We start from the raw sequence: 15,447 nt of genomic DNA on the forward strand, positions 1-15,447 counted from the left end.
CCAATGAGCCACCCAGGGGCCCTTCCCTTTTTTTTTGATCACCCCCTGCTTCTTCAGCTTTCCCCCTCCCCTACTGTCCTAGTCTTACCAGCATATGAATCATAATCTTGTCTTTTCTCCCTTGAAAAACAATAAACAAAAGAAGCAAATCCACTCTCTTGAGCCTTCTAATCTCCTTAAGATTTTCCAACATATATGAATTTCCTTCAAACTGCCTTAGTCTGGCTGTGGTCCCCACCATGCCATCATACCTGCTTTGCTAAGGTCGCTGTAGTGGGTTGAATAGTAACCCCCTGAATAATAGGTCCAAGTCCTAACCCCTGGAACCTGTGAGTGTGCACTTACTTGGAAAAAGATGTAATGAATTAAAGGATTTGGAGGGGAGATCATCCAGGATTTAGGGTGGGCTCTCAGTCCACTGACAGATGTCCTTACAAGAGAAAGGCAGGGGGAAATCTGAGACATGGGAAAGACATGGGGGTTCTAAAGCCATGTGAAGACGGAGGCAGAGATGGGAGGGATGTAACCACAAGCCAAGGAATGCCATGGACCGCTAGCAGTCAGCAGAAACTGAGAGAGACCAAGAAGGATCCTCTTCTAGAGCCTTCAAAGGGAAGGCAGCCCTGCTTGATTTTGGACTTCCGGTCTCCAAAACTCTGAGAGAATAAATTTATGCTGCTTTTAGCCACTACGTCGTAGTAAGTTGTTATGGCCGCCCTAGGAAACTAACAGTGACCCATGACCTCCATGCCGCATAACTCCAAACATGATACCATCCGGATCTTACAGTATCTGACTCAGGTGACTGTTCCTTCCTTGAACCATCTTATAGTCCTGGCTTAGAGGGAACCACTTTCTGTTGGGTTCTCTCTTCTTTGGGAATGCTTCATCTTAGGGTTCTCCGCAAGTTTCCTGCCCCCCCAACCTCTAAATGTCTGCTCTTCTCGCTCTGCATTCTCTCAAGCAGTCCCACTCATGCTTGTGGCTCTAAATGTCACCCATATACTGAAGGTTCCCAGACGGCTGCCTCCAACTTAGAGCCTTCCAGTCATGCGTATGTCATGCCTACTTGGCCCAGCAGCTTCGGTGTTCCAGGGACCCCACTGAGAAGCCAACACACGTGCATAGAACAGGACTTCTGAGCTTCACCAAACTTTCCTCCTGCCTTCCCCCTAAAAAACTCATCCCTCCTCTGGTTTCCACATCTGAAGAAATGGCAGGCATTTCCACCTAATACAACCTGGGAGTCATTTTTCCCAACTCTCAGATCCAATTCCTAAGCAAGACTTGTCAATTTAATATTAATAAGAGATATCCCGATTCCATTCACTTCCCCTTATCTCTACTGTCATCATCCTGGGACCACACGAACGTGACGTCTCACCTGGTCTCTTGAACTAGCTTCCAAGTGATTCTCCACACAGCAGCTCATACTTGGGGGGGAGGGAGGGTCATGCCATGCCCCTACTTAAAGCTCTTCAAAGGATTCCCACCAAACTGAGCATGAAATCCAAACTCCAGAAAGCCTTTTGTGACCTTGCCGTGACTTCTGTCCATCTCCCTCCTTCTGCTCTGTCCACGGTGGATCTTCCTTAGGCTCTAAGAACTTACAGCGTTTCCTACCTTGGACCATCTCTGCCTGGGATTCTCTCCCCCTCACTGTGCCTTCAGCTCACTTCCTCAGACGGGACTCCCTGAGAGCGCCCTATCACCCCTGTTTTACGGCGGCTTCTCCCGTTCTTCTCTCACAGAATTCAATTCTTTCCACCACAGCCTTTGCCACAATCTGTAATTACACATTTGATCGTGTGTTTATTTATTTACTATCTTCCCCCCTGGGTGGCTTCCAGAAAGCAGCTGGGACTGTGTCTGTTTCTCCTCACTGAGCACAGAGCACCCAGCTCAGGGGCTGTCACTGCAGGAGGCTCCATAAATCTTTGTTGAATGAATCCACTCTCTTCTCTCGATGTGTGTTCTAGCAGGAAGGCTCATCAGGTGGGAACACTTTCACCCAGAAGAAAAAAAGAAATAGCAAAAAATCTAAATTTTATAAAAACCCGAAGACTTTGTTTTACAAACATATAAATTATTTTATTTACAAAGCCATGTTACAAAAAAAAAAAAAAAAAAGCAAAAAAAAAAAAAAAAAAAGTACAATCGCTCACTGGAGAATGTCTCCAGGCCTGGTGCTGAACCATGGCAGTATCAAGAGATACATGTTTGTTCTTTCCTTTTAAAACTGTAAGCCATAGAATTTACTATTTACACCTACATTAGACATTTTATTCTGCTTACAATATCACAGGCATGGAATGAATTCTATCTGACAGTGCTAATACGTAAAGGTGCGGGGACAAAGAAGGAAAATACTTAGTGTTACAAAATATGGATCATAGAAAAGAAACCCACTCCACAAGTGTGGCATTTGTTTAGAACGTTGGGACATGCTTTCTCCAAAATTCTTCTGGAAAAGGTTCTAAAATCGGTAGTAGGAAAGGACAAATGAGCAGGTGCAAATTCTTGTCTGTGCAACAGTTACTGAATATACCCCATGACTGACCAGCTACAGAAAACCCACCGAGTTTTGTTAAAGTGCCATGGGCTGACAGCATAACAAAATATAAGGTGTAAATAGAAAATTTCTTTTTTTTCCTTTTTTAAAACAAGAGTTCACTGAGAATCAGCAATAATAGAATATGCTGTAGAAACTATTCTCTACAAAGGTTGATCAGTGTTATTTACAATTGGTACATTGATACAAAAGAAGGCATACAAGTTATCCAAGTCGCTTTTTTTTTTTTTTTTTTTTTTATGGCTGACAGGTCTATGCATTGTGTTATGCTTAACACCCAGAGCTTTCGAGCCTCTATGGCTGGCGACAAGTCACGAGATCTTCAGGCAAATGGGGGTGGGGTGGCGTTGTGTGTATGTGTGTGTGTGTGTGTGTGTGTGTGTGTGCAGTCAAGGGGCTGGGGTGGGATGCGCAGAACAGAAGTTCCCAAAGGGTATCACCCTAATAATGCTTTATAGGCTGGTCCAGTTGAACTCTGTTAAAACAAACCCAAAGAAAACCTTTTATTTGCATTCCATTTTTCAAGCTGTGAGTTTTTAATACATCATTATAAAGTAAACTTGTGGTTGATTGTGAAGGAAGAAACACCGTGGGTTTTCCCTTTTTGCTCAGTTTTCCAGAAATGTCCTCACCTTGGTCAGAGCCAGTCTTTCACCAAGTAAGCAGCATTCGGTGGGGAGCCTCTCTATTCCAGCTTGCAATTCAAGATGCAGACAGCTAAAATGTTTAAGCCAATTGAATTGCTCCTTTCGTCCCTGTCGAGACATTATTTCTCAGAAGCAGCCACTTAATCTCTCAACCTTTGTTTTCCCTCTTTGAGTGTAAGAGTTTATAAATCAGAGGGTTATTTTGTTGCTGAGATTTTTTTTGTGTGTGTTTTTTTTTTACTCCTGCAAGTTTTACAACTTAAAATAAATTATAAAAAAACAACAGACTTCTAAAACCGAACGAGACAAAAAATTGTGCAAAAATAACAAAGATATGTACATACTTTTCAGTCTGAAGAAATGTACAATAAAAACATAATTCAAAGAACATTTTAAAAATATAAACATTGCTTAAACTTTCCTACGTTTCATATTGTTTCTGAAACTATTCTGGTCAGTTAGCTCTGTAATATAGTAAAACATAAATTATTACAAAATTAACACTATAAAAATTTACTTTAAGAATATCTTCTAAACTTTTTTTCCAAAGGGTCTAACCTGTTTATAATTTCTTAAACATTTTATAAGTCTTAAAATCTGCCTTAACTTTTTTTTTTTTAAAAGAAAAAGTAACCACCTTCCCTTCAATTTGTAGTCTCTTTTTCCCAAGACGTAAATAAACCGGCATATAAGTGCACTTTTAACACTGTAGAAATAAAAATGAAATCATCTGAACTAATGTCCTGGTACCTAATATCAACTCCTGATTTTTAAAAAAATCTTCATTTTATATTAAAAATTTTAGGAATCCTATAAGAAACACGGTCAGTGCAATTCCATTGATACAAATCACTCCGTTTGCCTCCCGTCTTTGTGAAATCCAATGTGGTGAAAGGTTAACAGTAGTCTGATCTTTGGGTTGTGGGGATGGGAAGGAAAAGGAAAACTTCCGGGTAGGGCTGAGGGTTTGGGTCCAGCTGTGAAACTGGCATTCATTTCTGATTTAGGGATGAAGCAAAACTTCCTAGTATCTCTTGCTATTACACCGTATATAAAGGTTCATGATTAATAGCACAGAATGCCTGTTTCATATGGTGAACTCCTTTCCTGATTACCATTCCCTAGCAGAGCTTGTGGTATTGCTATTTCCTTCAGAACTCCAGTGTGAACAGTTTCATAGCTGTAGGGCTCTAGCTTCTCTCTTCCCGCTCTTCCAAATAGCTTCTTCACTAAGCGGTAGCTGGGCTACGACACCTCCCTGGGATGGCTGTATCCGAGGTGGGGCTGCTGATAACCTAGCCCAAGCTGATCGATGGTGTGCTGATTGCAGGGGCCCCTGGGGCCCAGGGCACGGAGGTGCACGGGCGGCGCTGTATTTATTCTCATCAGGTGTTAACCCTCCATGGAAGCTTAGCTCAAACCCTTCCTGCCCCCCTAGCCCTGCTTATCCTCCTCTTGCCTAGTCCCCCCGGGTGGGGGGGGGCAGCTTGTGAATTTCCAGCGCTGTGGAAGCTGCGTCTCAAGCCCTGAGTGGCCTCCTGGGGTCTCGTGCCCTTCTCCCTGGGATTTCTCCTTCTCTGGGTCGCCTGACTTAGGCGCCCTCCTACACCCGCACCCTGGAAGGGGTTCCGCCGCATGGATTCCTAACGAGCTCAGATTATCCGTCTTTTGAGGGATATCCTCCCCTCTGCATGAGCTCTGCCTCCTGCCACCTTCCAGGCCCATTCCAGCCCCTGTCCCTGACCCAGCAGATCCTCTCTGAGCTGCACAGCTGGACAGTGGTATTCGCCAAAAGACATAATTCCACGGCCATTCTTCTTCGTTTTGCCCATAGCATCTGGCTCCCGCGGGTCTGGTGCAGCGCAGAAACCTGACGAGGGCGCTCAGCCTGGGCGGGGGTTTGGGGTCTCGGCTCCCCAAACACAGGCTGTTCCCCAGCAAAGCCCCTCCCCCACATGCCGTCCGGGGGGAGCCGGTGCGAGCCAGCTCCTTCCGCATGGCCAGTGGGGACCCGGTGAGCGGCAGGGGGGAGGGGGTGGAAGGGACGGGTGGGAGAGGTCACGGAAAGGAGCACCGCAGCACGTGCTCAAGTTCAAGGTTTCAGACAAGGCCAAGCGGGAACAGACATGCGGCCTGTCTGCTCTCGCGGCTGGAGCGACATGATGGTGCAGCAGCAGCGTCGGAAGCTAGAGGGGCGACCCCAAACTTGGAAGAACGAATACACATGGCAAATGAAAGAACCGAAACAAAACACTGGTATTGTTTTCCGTAAATCTTAAATTCACGTTCTTTTGCCTTTTGCTTTTTTCTTCAAAACTAAAAACTGGTCAATTAAAAAAGGAAGAAGAAAGGCCAGAGCCACAGGCACCCGGCCCAGGAAACAGACTCTCCCCGGCTGCGCGCTCCCCTCCCTCCTCCTCCCGCCTCGGCCTTGGCGGCCTGGCATAGGTTTGGAAGTGGCTTCACAGTCTTGCTATGGAAGAGTCCTTATCCTGCCCGTTCTGTTTGTGGTCTTCTAGGAAAGAAAAGAAAAGCTTGTTTCAAAACCATACACTTGGGATGACTGGCGAGAATTCGAGAACAGAGGCTCTGTTCTCCCAGCTGTGATACTGAGCCACCCTGGGCCTAAGGCAGCGGCGAGGAGCCAGTGAGACGCCGGATGCGGAGGGCTCGGTGCTTGTGATGTGGCCACGCAGGTCCTCACTCGGGGGAAGACACAGGGACACATCCTGTGGACACGCATGGAGGGGTCCCCTCCTGCAGGGAGCACTGGAATAATGGACCTGTACCTTTTCCTACCTAACCTGTAGACCACGTGGAGAATTCTCTAAGGAAGACGTTTAGTGTTGGATTAAGTATGGAAGCTTTGGGTTCAAGTTACTTAGCCTCTTAGTCCGGGCACCTTCAGTCTTAACACGAGGATCATCATTTGTCCCTCACAGGGTTGCTACGAGGGTTTCACGTATGTAACGTATGTAAAGGGCGCAGCATAGAGAAAAGCCTCAGCAAATGCTATTTTATTATTATTATGTTTGTTAAGGGTGACTGTGTAGGCAACAGGTGCAGCCCGCAAACTGTGCAGGAGGGCGCCGCGAACAGGGGCAGGTTACCAGGGCATAGCCCCCCCCCCCACTCCACCCGCATCCCCTCCCCCTGGCACAGAGTATAGGCTGCAGGTGCTCAGGCACAAAAAGTGACTCAAATTGCTGGAGACTCTCCTTGATCTGGGGATACAAAAACTACTTCCCTATAATCTTCACCCAAACACGACCCAACATTGGTGGGGAAACCCCAGAGGCCAAAATGCAGACAAACATATTTCAATTTGGTATCTACAAAAGCTACAGCACATCGAAAACGACCTAACACAGCCATGCATGTATTTTTTCCTGTCACGTAGAACACGCCTTACCCCACCCCCTACCCTCCCTCGGCCCCCCTCAGAGGCACACGCACTCCACTGGAGAAAATCATTTGTACGCTGACTACTCTCACACTGTTTGTAAAAACTGCTAGATCTACCCGGAGATTCCCACCAGGAAACCACATCTTGATCAGTAGCCACAGCTCACCAGAGGCCTTGAGAAAGGGCTGATGGATCCGTGCCCCGAGCAAGGCCCTTGGGTCAATTCATTAATTTTCACAATAACCTCAGGAGGTAGGTGTCACCTTTGCCATTTAACAGATGAAAACACTGAGATTCAGAGAATGTGCCTAATATCACACAGCTGCGATTAATAATCGGGGCTAAGACTTGTGTGTTTGTTATGCGTCAGGCATTTTCTACAGGCTTTATGCAAATAAATTAATCCTCACAAAAGCCACACGGGGTAGGGGCCATTACGATCCCCTTGTGGGTGGGGAAACTGAAGCACAGAGAAGTTAAGTAACTTAGCTAAGGACACACAGCTACTATCAAGAAGGCCAAGCTCCAGAAGCTAGGAAGCTATGCTCTTAACTGGAGCTGAGGTGTGAGCCAGGGTCTGTCCCAAGGCCCTCGCGCTCTCTGCTGGTGACCCCATGTCCTTCTCCCCCGGTGACTTACCGGCCGGCTGTGTCCTGGGCTGGATATGCTTGAAGGGCTGGATTGTGACAAAGCTAGGCTGCTATTTTTCCCGACCTGAAAGACACCAGCGAAGTCCCACTCAGATCCACCGGTGTCCCGCGGCGCCCAGGGTACAACAGCGCCCTCCAGTGGTGTGCCGCTCGAGTTTCCATCTCAGATGGCAGAGGACGCAAATGGCTCCGGGGGCACCTCCCGTCCCACAGGAAAAGAGGAATGGAGGGGAACTCTTAATTCTGCGTCCCAGATGTGGCCTGTGAGTTTCAGGGATGAGGATGAAGGCGTCCGGCGAGAGGCCTCGCCCCTCCGGGGGTTAGGGGGGCACTTACCCCTGCAGAGGCCCCGCTTCTCCGCCTCTGACCTCCCAGACCCGTCCCAGACCTATCTTGCTCCCAGCCCTGACTCCCTGGGACTAGCTCAGGATAAACGCTTGCCTCTTATTCTGGGTCGATTTTCCTGGCCACGGGACACAGCGAACACCTTGCTGTTCTTCAGGAAACTAGCCAAATGGCCCCAGGCTTCCCCAGTCAGGTGGGAGCCGGCACGGGGGGGTGGGGGGTGGGGGGGCGATGGGTGTGGCCGGGCGATGGGTGTGGCCGTCGGGCTCCTCCCCTTCCTGTCCTGGGCACGTGGTGGGCGGGCTCCTCGGGTGAGTACGCTCCCCACCCGCAGCTCCTCCTTGGGCCTATAAAGAGCTTGTCCTCCGTGTTAATTCAGCTTGGCATAAAGACGTCTGCCTTACACTCGCAGTCTTGTTTTTCTGTTCAATTTAACATCTCTGTGGGAAATTCGGGTCTTACACCTACCAGATACAATTAAGTAGATTCCCAAAGCACATGTTTACCTTGCATTTCTTCAACCTACGTCATGCTTCTCCCAGTCTCCTAACAGAATTGCAAAGGCCTTTCCCCAGCACTTGGCCATCCCCGGGGGGTGACGCTGGACAAAAGTTTCCTAAATGGCCCAGTGACAAGCACCCAGGTATCACCCACATGAGAGTCAATGAGGGCTAGAGCCGAGGCAGCTATTCAAGGCATCAGCTTTTTCGATTTCCCTCCTGATAAATACTCTGGTAGAGGCCTGTCTGCTCCTTTCACCACTGGTTTTGACTAATTCATTGTGTTTGCTAAACATTTCGTAGAGTCCTGCTGACCCAAGGACAAACAGGGCAACGTTGACTCTGTACAGAGACATTCCATGAACACGGAGGCATGAAGGTTAAGAGCCCAGACTCCAGAGCCAAACTGCCTGGGTTTAAATCTCCGCCCTACTATTTCCTTGCTGTGTGACTCTGGGCATGTTGTTTAACATTCCTGTGCCTCAATTTACTCATTTGTAAAATGGGGGATAATAACAGGTAACAATTAAATGAATGAATATATCTGAAGGGCTTGGAACAGAGCCCATCCCTAAATAAGTGTTAACGGCTAGAACTTTATCTAAAATGGGTGACACTAGGGGGCGCCTGGATGGCTCAGTTGGTAAGTATCAGACTCCTGATCTCAGGGTTGTGAATTCAAGCCCTGTGCTGTCAGGGTGTGGCCTGTAAACCAGTGCAGTGGCACCCCTGACCTGCTGACTCAGAGTCTGTATTTAATAAGAACCCCCACCCCCCTCAACACACACCTCCAGGAATTCCTGTACACATTCAAGTTTAGGAAGCCTTGGTTCTGCCCTTCATTGTCCTGAGGCCTGGTGGTGGCCCCGACCAGCAGAGTAGTCTCAGGGCTGGCCCCCCTCCCCTACACCCCTGGAATTGGGGGTCAGACCCTGGGACACCTGCTGCAACTGCAGACGGGTATGAATGTCCCAGGCTCCAGTGCAAGGACCTACATCTCTCCCTATCTCACCTTGGCCTCAGTTGGCAGCTTGCCTGGCCCTTGGGATCCAAATGTGCTGTCTTGCATGTGTCTACTTGTGATTTGTGAATCCCCCTCAAGATGTTCTCTTTGTGAGGTTTTAACTAGCCTCATATAAAGACGACATAAAACATTAAAACATCTGTTTAACAACTGCCTCTCATCTCTCCGAAGTCCTCATCCCCACACAGGGCTGGGCTTAGGGTCCGGCCCGCTTAATTCTAAACCTGGGCAGCCGCAGCCCACCATCAGGTTCCGGGGCAGGCCTGCGGGCTCAGCCCTCCGCCACCTCCGCCCTCTCCTGGGTGCCCAAGCGGCAGCACCTGGAGGGGGTGCAGGCCTCTCCTAATAACTCCCCCACTCCCACCCGGGGGGAAAGACCAGGCTTGAGGACGCCTGAGCTTGGACTCTTCTCGCCCCATCCTCCTGGGCTTCCTCACCATACAGCCTCCTACTTGCACAGTGACATCATCGGACACTTCTGTGCCGATTGGTGTGAGATGCAGTTTTACCATAGGAGCGGGAACAGTCACCCGGGAGGCGGCAGCACCAGCCACCACACCCCAGATGGTCCGCCCCCCACATCACTGAACCTGCCTGGGCCTCGGGCTCTTCCTAAGGGGCTTTCCAGAGATCAGATTTAATGAGATTGTCCTCAGAACTCAAGATACAGAAGAAACAGAAGTGGAGAGGGAGCTCAGCATCGCCCCGTGCCTCAGTTTCCTCGTCTGTAAAGCGGTGATAACAAATGCACCAACCACTCTGGGTGGCGGGGTTTAAGCAAAGTGACACTTGCATAGAGCTTAGAACAGCTCAGCACACAGTGAGAGCCGCACAAAGTTCGTGTTCACTAAACCGTGCTCAGAACAGAGGGTGCTCTCTGTTACCGGCCTGAGCCACCCGGCTCAGCAGGGGCGCTGCCCAGCCCCCTCCGCCCCCCAGAGCCCACGAAGGCAGTGCCAGGAGGCCCCTGGAAGCACGGGTCCCTTACCTGCCGAGAGGAGGTGCTGTTAACGGGATCGGGCACCGGTGCGAGAAGGCTGGGCGGGGTCTTTTTGTGAACGCTATTCATACCAGGCATTTTAGTGATTTTACAGGCTTTGCTACTAGAACTCGAGTTCTTACGCTTTTTTCCTTCTGATTTGTCAAAAGAGAGGGGCAGCGAAGACACGGCATTGTGTGAGGCCAGAGAGAGGTCCCCTGCAAGGGAGGGCACAGAGAGGGGACAGGAGTCACTGCTGCCGCCCACCGAGCCCACGTGTCTCACTATGTCCGCGGGGCCGCCGGGCAGCGAGGTCCGTCCTGAGGGCTCCAGTTTGGCACTGAGTGGGCTCACCCCATTGTTTGAGTTGTGCACAGACAGACTGTTATAGGGAGGGGCCGCCTGATAGGAGTTCAAAGCTGAACTGGCATTCAAAACACAGTTCTTTTTGTGGGGCCCTGATAATGGAGACGAGAGGGATGTCTGCAAGGTTAATGAGGAGGAGGAGGAGGAAGTCGAAGGCTGCGGCTTCCTCTTTTTGTTACTTGGAGACTCGTCGCTACGGGCGGACAGGTCTTTGACTTTTGAGGATTTGCTGGTTTTGGTTTTGGATGGCTTGTGGGATGGGGAAGGGATGACGGCTGGTATCGGGGACACGGCAGATGGGGCCTTGAAGGTTGAGTCCATGATGCTGAGGGTTGCAGCCACATGGGGGAAAGCTGTGGTGTGTGACATGAGGGCGCTCGGGTCCGGCGATGCCACAAAAGCTGCGTTTGAGAGCATGGCTGATGTCATTATGTAAGAAGAGGTGAGTCTCGAGCTGATGGGAGCTGAAGGAAGATACACAGCACTGGGGTTGTTGAAAGGCTGGGAAACGGATGCTGGAACGGGGGTGGTGATGTGGGCTGCTGGCGAGGGCATGGGGCTATCTGCCGCAGGAGGGATCTTCCTAAACATGAGAGAAGAGTGAAAGAGAAACCGTGAGAAACAGGCTTGGCAGCGCTCCAGAGGCTCGAATACGTGTGAGCGGCAGGGCTACAGAGAAACCCCGGTCGGACCACACTATGGAAGATGAAGCCTGGAAGGATGGCGGACTCTGAATTATGGCCCTTCCCTGTGGCTCCCCCCATTGCAACATCCAGAAACCTAGTTTTAATCACTTTCAGGTTCTCAGATCCTTTTCTCCATGCTTGGCTACCGGATAATTTGGGTTCATGAATCAAGTCAACTGTTATTTAGAATATAAAATTCCCCAACAGTGTTCTCTCCCTCTCTCTCCCTCTTTTCTTTTTTTGGCAGTGATGATGGTGATTTTTAATGAGAAGTAGTCATTTCACAGGTAGGTCCTAACTTGAAGTCTTCAAGAAGTGTGAGGACAGGGCTTTGCCACCTGCACCTGGGGGAGAGCCCTGCACACTGCCTTTCGGGCCTTCCCAGCAACCCCCGCCCCCGCTGCTGGCAGGCCAGCACCCTCTTGCCTACGCTGTCTGCAGCCTCCGCTTTATTCTGCAGAGAGGCACGAACACGTGAGCTTGGGCTGCTGGCTCCGATTTATTCTTATTCACCTCACCCGACCTCAGCTCTTGCTCTGAGGGCTACAATGGGGGTGTGGCTGCCCTTCCACAGTCTTCCCGTCCCTGTGTTAGGATGGGGTGAGACGACAGAGACCCACAAGGATCCAGACCAGGGGGTCAGGAATTTCCAGTTTGTTCTGAAGACAGATGCAGGATATGGGCAGAGGAGAACACATGGTCGGGGGGAGGGGGTCTTCCAAAAGGTTGGGGGGTGCCTGCGAGCAAACTCCCTGCCCCCTGCACTGTGTGGGGTCCAGGCCAGCACCAGGGGGCGGGTCACTCTTGGGGCCTTCCTGGAAACTCTGTCTGTGGACTCCCACCTCCAATCCATGGTCTGGCTCGAGGTTGCTGCTACTCTGGGAACTGGGAGGAGCACAGGGGTCTTGGGGTCACCATTTGTTCCTGTTTTTTTTTTTTTTTTTTTTTCTTGCAGGAAAGGATACTGACCTCAGGAGCCAGGTGAATATTTTCAAACAGGCGCTTTCCTATCTTTCCCCTTGCTCCCCCTCCCTGCTACTCTGGACATCATTTTCAGTGTAGCTGAGCCATCAGGAACTAGCTCTCTCTCTTTGAAAGCAGCACTTGAAGGTGGGCAGACTTGGGACTTGCACCCCCAGGCTTCGAACAGGTGTGAGACGGGGCCTCTCGAAATTCCTTGGCTCCTTGGAAGCCGCCCTCTCCGCTGTAGCAGCAGGACGGGGTGCCCCTGGACTCCAGAAAGAGTAGATGCTGAGGAGGGAATTCCTCTCCTAGCGCTGCCCTGAGGCCTCGGTTTTCTGCCTGCAACCTGGTGGAGCTTATGGCTTCCATCTTTAGGGTGGAATCCAGAGGAATCCTTGAATGCAGAAGCACAGGGTCCTTGAAAACATCAGATCACACGGATCAAATATAAGAGGAAAAACGTTGCCAAATCCACTGTGGCCATGATGGCCTTCGAAAATCTACTTTTTCTTAAGCCCAAAGGACGTAAAGGTCCTGTCAGTCAGTGCTCCTTAGTACTTGTTGCAATGAACAAATGAGTGAATGAATGGATGGATGGATGGGTGGGTGGATGGGTGAGCGCGTGGATTCTCGGCAGCAACATAACTATGCATGCGGGGCAAGGACTCCCACGACAGCAGACCCGAGAGGCCTGGACCCGCCCTTCAAACTGTCCGGCACTGCACAACCCCGCCCTGACGCTATCGGGAGGACTTCTCGGGAAGTGTGATGCTAGGACACTCTCCCCGCCGTCTCTGTCGCCAGCCTGCTCCATCTTTCCCTGACTCCAGTTTCTTACCAGCTAAAGTAGGGATAGAAATACATGCGGGCAGAGGTTTGGCAGTGACTTGTTAAGAAATGTTATTTATGGATACCAGATGGCTCATTTAGAGAGGACCCCAATCAATGGCCTTAACTGGGATCGACTCTGAATGCCCCGCTTTATAATTTTCCCATTAAATCGTGTAAGTGTGTTTCGACTTGTGAGGACAAGCAGGGCTGAAGTCGTCGGTGTTACCCGGCTGACACCCGGGGGAGGGGTGGATGCTATTTTCTTCGTCTACCTTCTGTCCCTTTTCTTCCTCTCCCCACTAGTCCTAAGTGGAGGGCAGAGGCGGAGGGGAGAAAGGGCAGGGGAGAAGCAGGGCGAGGGGCACGTGGCGGCTCACCGTCCCGGGAAGCCCCTGCCTCCCGCGCTCAACAGTTTATGTGTTTTTCTAGGTGGATGGCAGAGGACTTCAGCTCTGCGGGCTGTGCCCTGGTTTCAACTTTGCACGCTGGCCTAGGGAAGTCCCGTACAAAAGCCCACAGATGCGAGTACAGCACTGACAGCGCCCCTCCTCCCCTGCCAGCTGGCATGGAGATCCAGATGCTGACCTGGCTGAAAGAGAATACTGTGTTGGCGTCTCCTGATGCAGAGTTAAATGCTTGTTAAAGAAAAAAGAGTCTTGGCCGTTCCTTTTCTTCCTAATGTCTTCCACGCCCCCATCGGCTGCCATCCCTCCAGGTTCGGGCCCGTCGGGGCCTGGGGTTTGGGCAGCGAGGTTGAGAGGGCAGCGGGGTGCTACGCTCTCCAGAGTTGACACCCAGGCAGCCCCAATGTTGCTCAGTGACAGCAGATTGGTTAGGCAAGTCCTGAAAAGGGGGGAGGGACCTGATGCCCTGGGGCTCGGGTTTCTGTGCCTGAGGAGGAAAGGAATATGGAGCTTGAGCTGACAGGACACCAGGTAGCGAAATACAGATCAACACATTCCTTCCACGTGTCCGGGATTTACACTTCCACAACACGGGAGCGCAAAGGGCTGCGAGAATCGCCAGGGCTGGCTGCCATCTTGGGGGGACAATCGCACAAGGGTCAATCACCGAAACACCGAGAACCCAGGAGTCCCGCATGCAGCGCCCGGCGGAGGCGGTTTAGAGCGGACCCAGGCAGACACGGAGGGCGCCCCTCGGACACACTGAGCTGTCGCTGCAGTGAGAAGAAACGATAAGCTTCTCTTGTGGCCCTTTCCTATTTGGTAGTAAGTGTCACCATGGAGTGCACTGGGACTGCTTCCCGCACCCCCCCGTGGGGCTGGCTTCTGCTACAAGGTTGGCGCTGGAGGCTCTTTGGGCATTGCAGTGGAAAGGGGCTGAGGTGCCACAGCTGCTGGGGAGAGGGGCCAGCTCTGAATTCTGCTCCCGTGTCCCCACAGCACCCTCCCGTTGTCAGGAACGCCTTCTCGCCTTTCCCGGGCTTCCCTGGGAGGGGCGAGGGGCTTGGCAGTGGCTTTCCTGAACCGCCTGGGCCCAGACCCTGGGAGGTCCGTGACGCTAACGGATTAGGATGTCCCAGGGGCTCACTTTTGTAGGAGTGGGGGTGCGGGCTGGCCGTGCATTACCGAGGGGCCAGGACGCAAGCCCCGTGTGTGCTGTGGTTGCAGAGGGATCTAGGTCGTCACTCCTTTACGAGGGCATTTGCCTAAGTCAGGAAGTTTCCTTCCCTTTTTTATGAATCTCCTGTTAAGACGTAAATACATTGGGAAGTGTTGGAGAAGAAAGGGGGATCAGAAAATGGAATATAAGCTGGGGTGTGGTGGGGAGAGAGCTCTAGCGAGGCGGGAAGGGCCAAAGACAAGCTTAACTAACTTCAAACATCACTCAGGATCTGCCTGTTGGCTGCGGTACTTATTTTTTTCACAGGACATCAAACAATTAGAAATTGGTCCATAACCATTGTGAAATTTTTAGTTTTGACATTGTAGCATTAACATTACAGATAGAGGCATATTCTTAGTATTCTTAGATGTTCTTAGTCATAGCAAAAAGGCCCTTTAACACTCTTAAATAAACAAGATCTTTTCTAATGCCTTTTTCACTTAGTTTAGAAGATTACCAACCCGAAAATGATCTCCAAAGAGGACAAAGCATACCACACGTCGTACGTGTCCCTGAGAAACTGTGGGAAAGCCATTAAGTAGAACTGGCATTTACAAATTAATCAGGGATCCCGATTTCAGAATCATTTTGTTCTATGAAAAGCCGACTACCACATTCATCCAGAAAGTTAGAGTTCAGACAGTCGTGGGGCAGCTCTGAGCATATATTGCACAAAAACGGCTCACTTACTTCCACATCTGTGAATTCAAGTGTTTTTCTACCATGGAGTTTAGTGCGAATCGAAAACGATCCCATCTTCTATCAAACACATAGTACCCTCGTCCCATGAGGCGACTCCCGAATGAGCAAAACTGTGAGGGAAAAAACATTTTAATTTTGATTACAGGTTAA

The 15,447-nt window shown here is 50.4% G+C and overlaps 1 protein-coding gene across 10 annotated transcripts in view; it reads right to left on the reverse strand.

The window, feature by feature from the left end:
- Window positions 1-82: 82 nt before the first annotated feature.
- Window positions 83-15,447, reverse strand: part of ATXN7L1 (ataxin 7 like 1) — a 234,206-nt gene continuing 218,841 nt past the window's right edge. For 4 of the 10 annotated variants that reach the window (XM_087861178.1, XM_087861179.1, XM_087861180.1 and 1 more), the window contains exons 7-11: window positions 15,286-15,407; window positions 13,555-13,860; window positions 10,133-11,072; window positions 7,265-7,339; window positions 83-2,004 (exon numbers count right to left, since the gene is read on the reverse strand). In XM_087861178.1, the coding sequence (XP_087717304.1) occupies window positions 1,903-2,004; window positions 7,265-7,339; window positions 10,133-11,072; window positions 13,555-13,860; window positions 15,286-15,407 (1,545 nt within the window). In that variant the 3' untranslated portion in view covers window positions 83-1,902. Of the gene's footprint in view, window positions 2,005-2,114; window positions 5,735-7,264; window positions 7,340-10,132; window positions 11,073-13,554; window positions 13,861-15,285; window positions 15,408-15,447 lie in introns of those variants that run through there. The other 6 variants (XM_087861173.1, XM_087861175.1, XM_087861174.1 and 3 more) reach the window with 6 other exon arrangements.

The sequence above is a fragment of the Ursus americanus genome, chromosome 3 (genome assembly GCF_024610735.1).
Source record: "Ursus americanus isolate L20-20 chromosome 3, mUrsAme1.1.p, whole genome shotgun sequence".
Classification (NCBI taxonomy): domain Eukaryota; kingdom Metazoa; phylum Chordata; class Mammalia; order Carnivora; family Ursidae; genus Ursus; species Ursus americanus.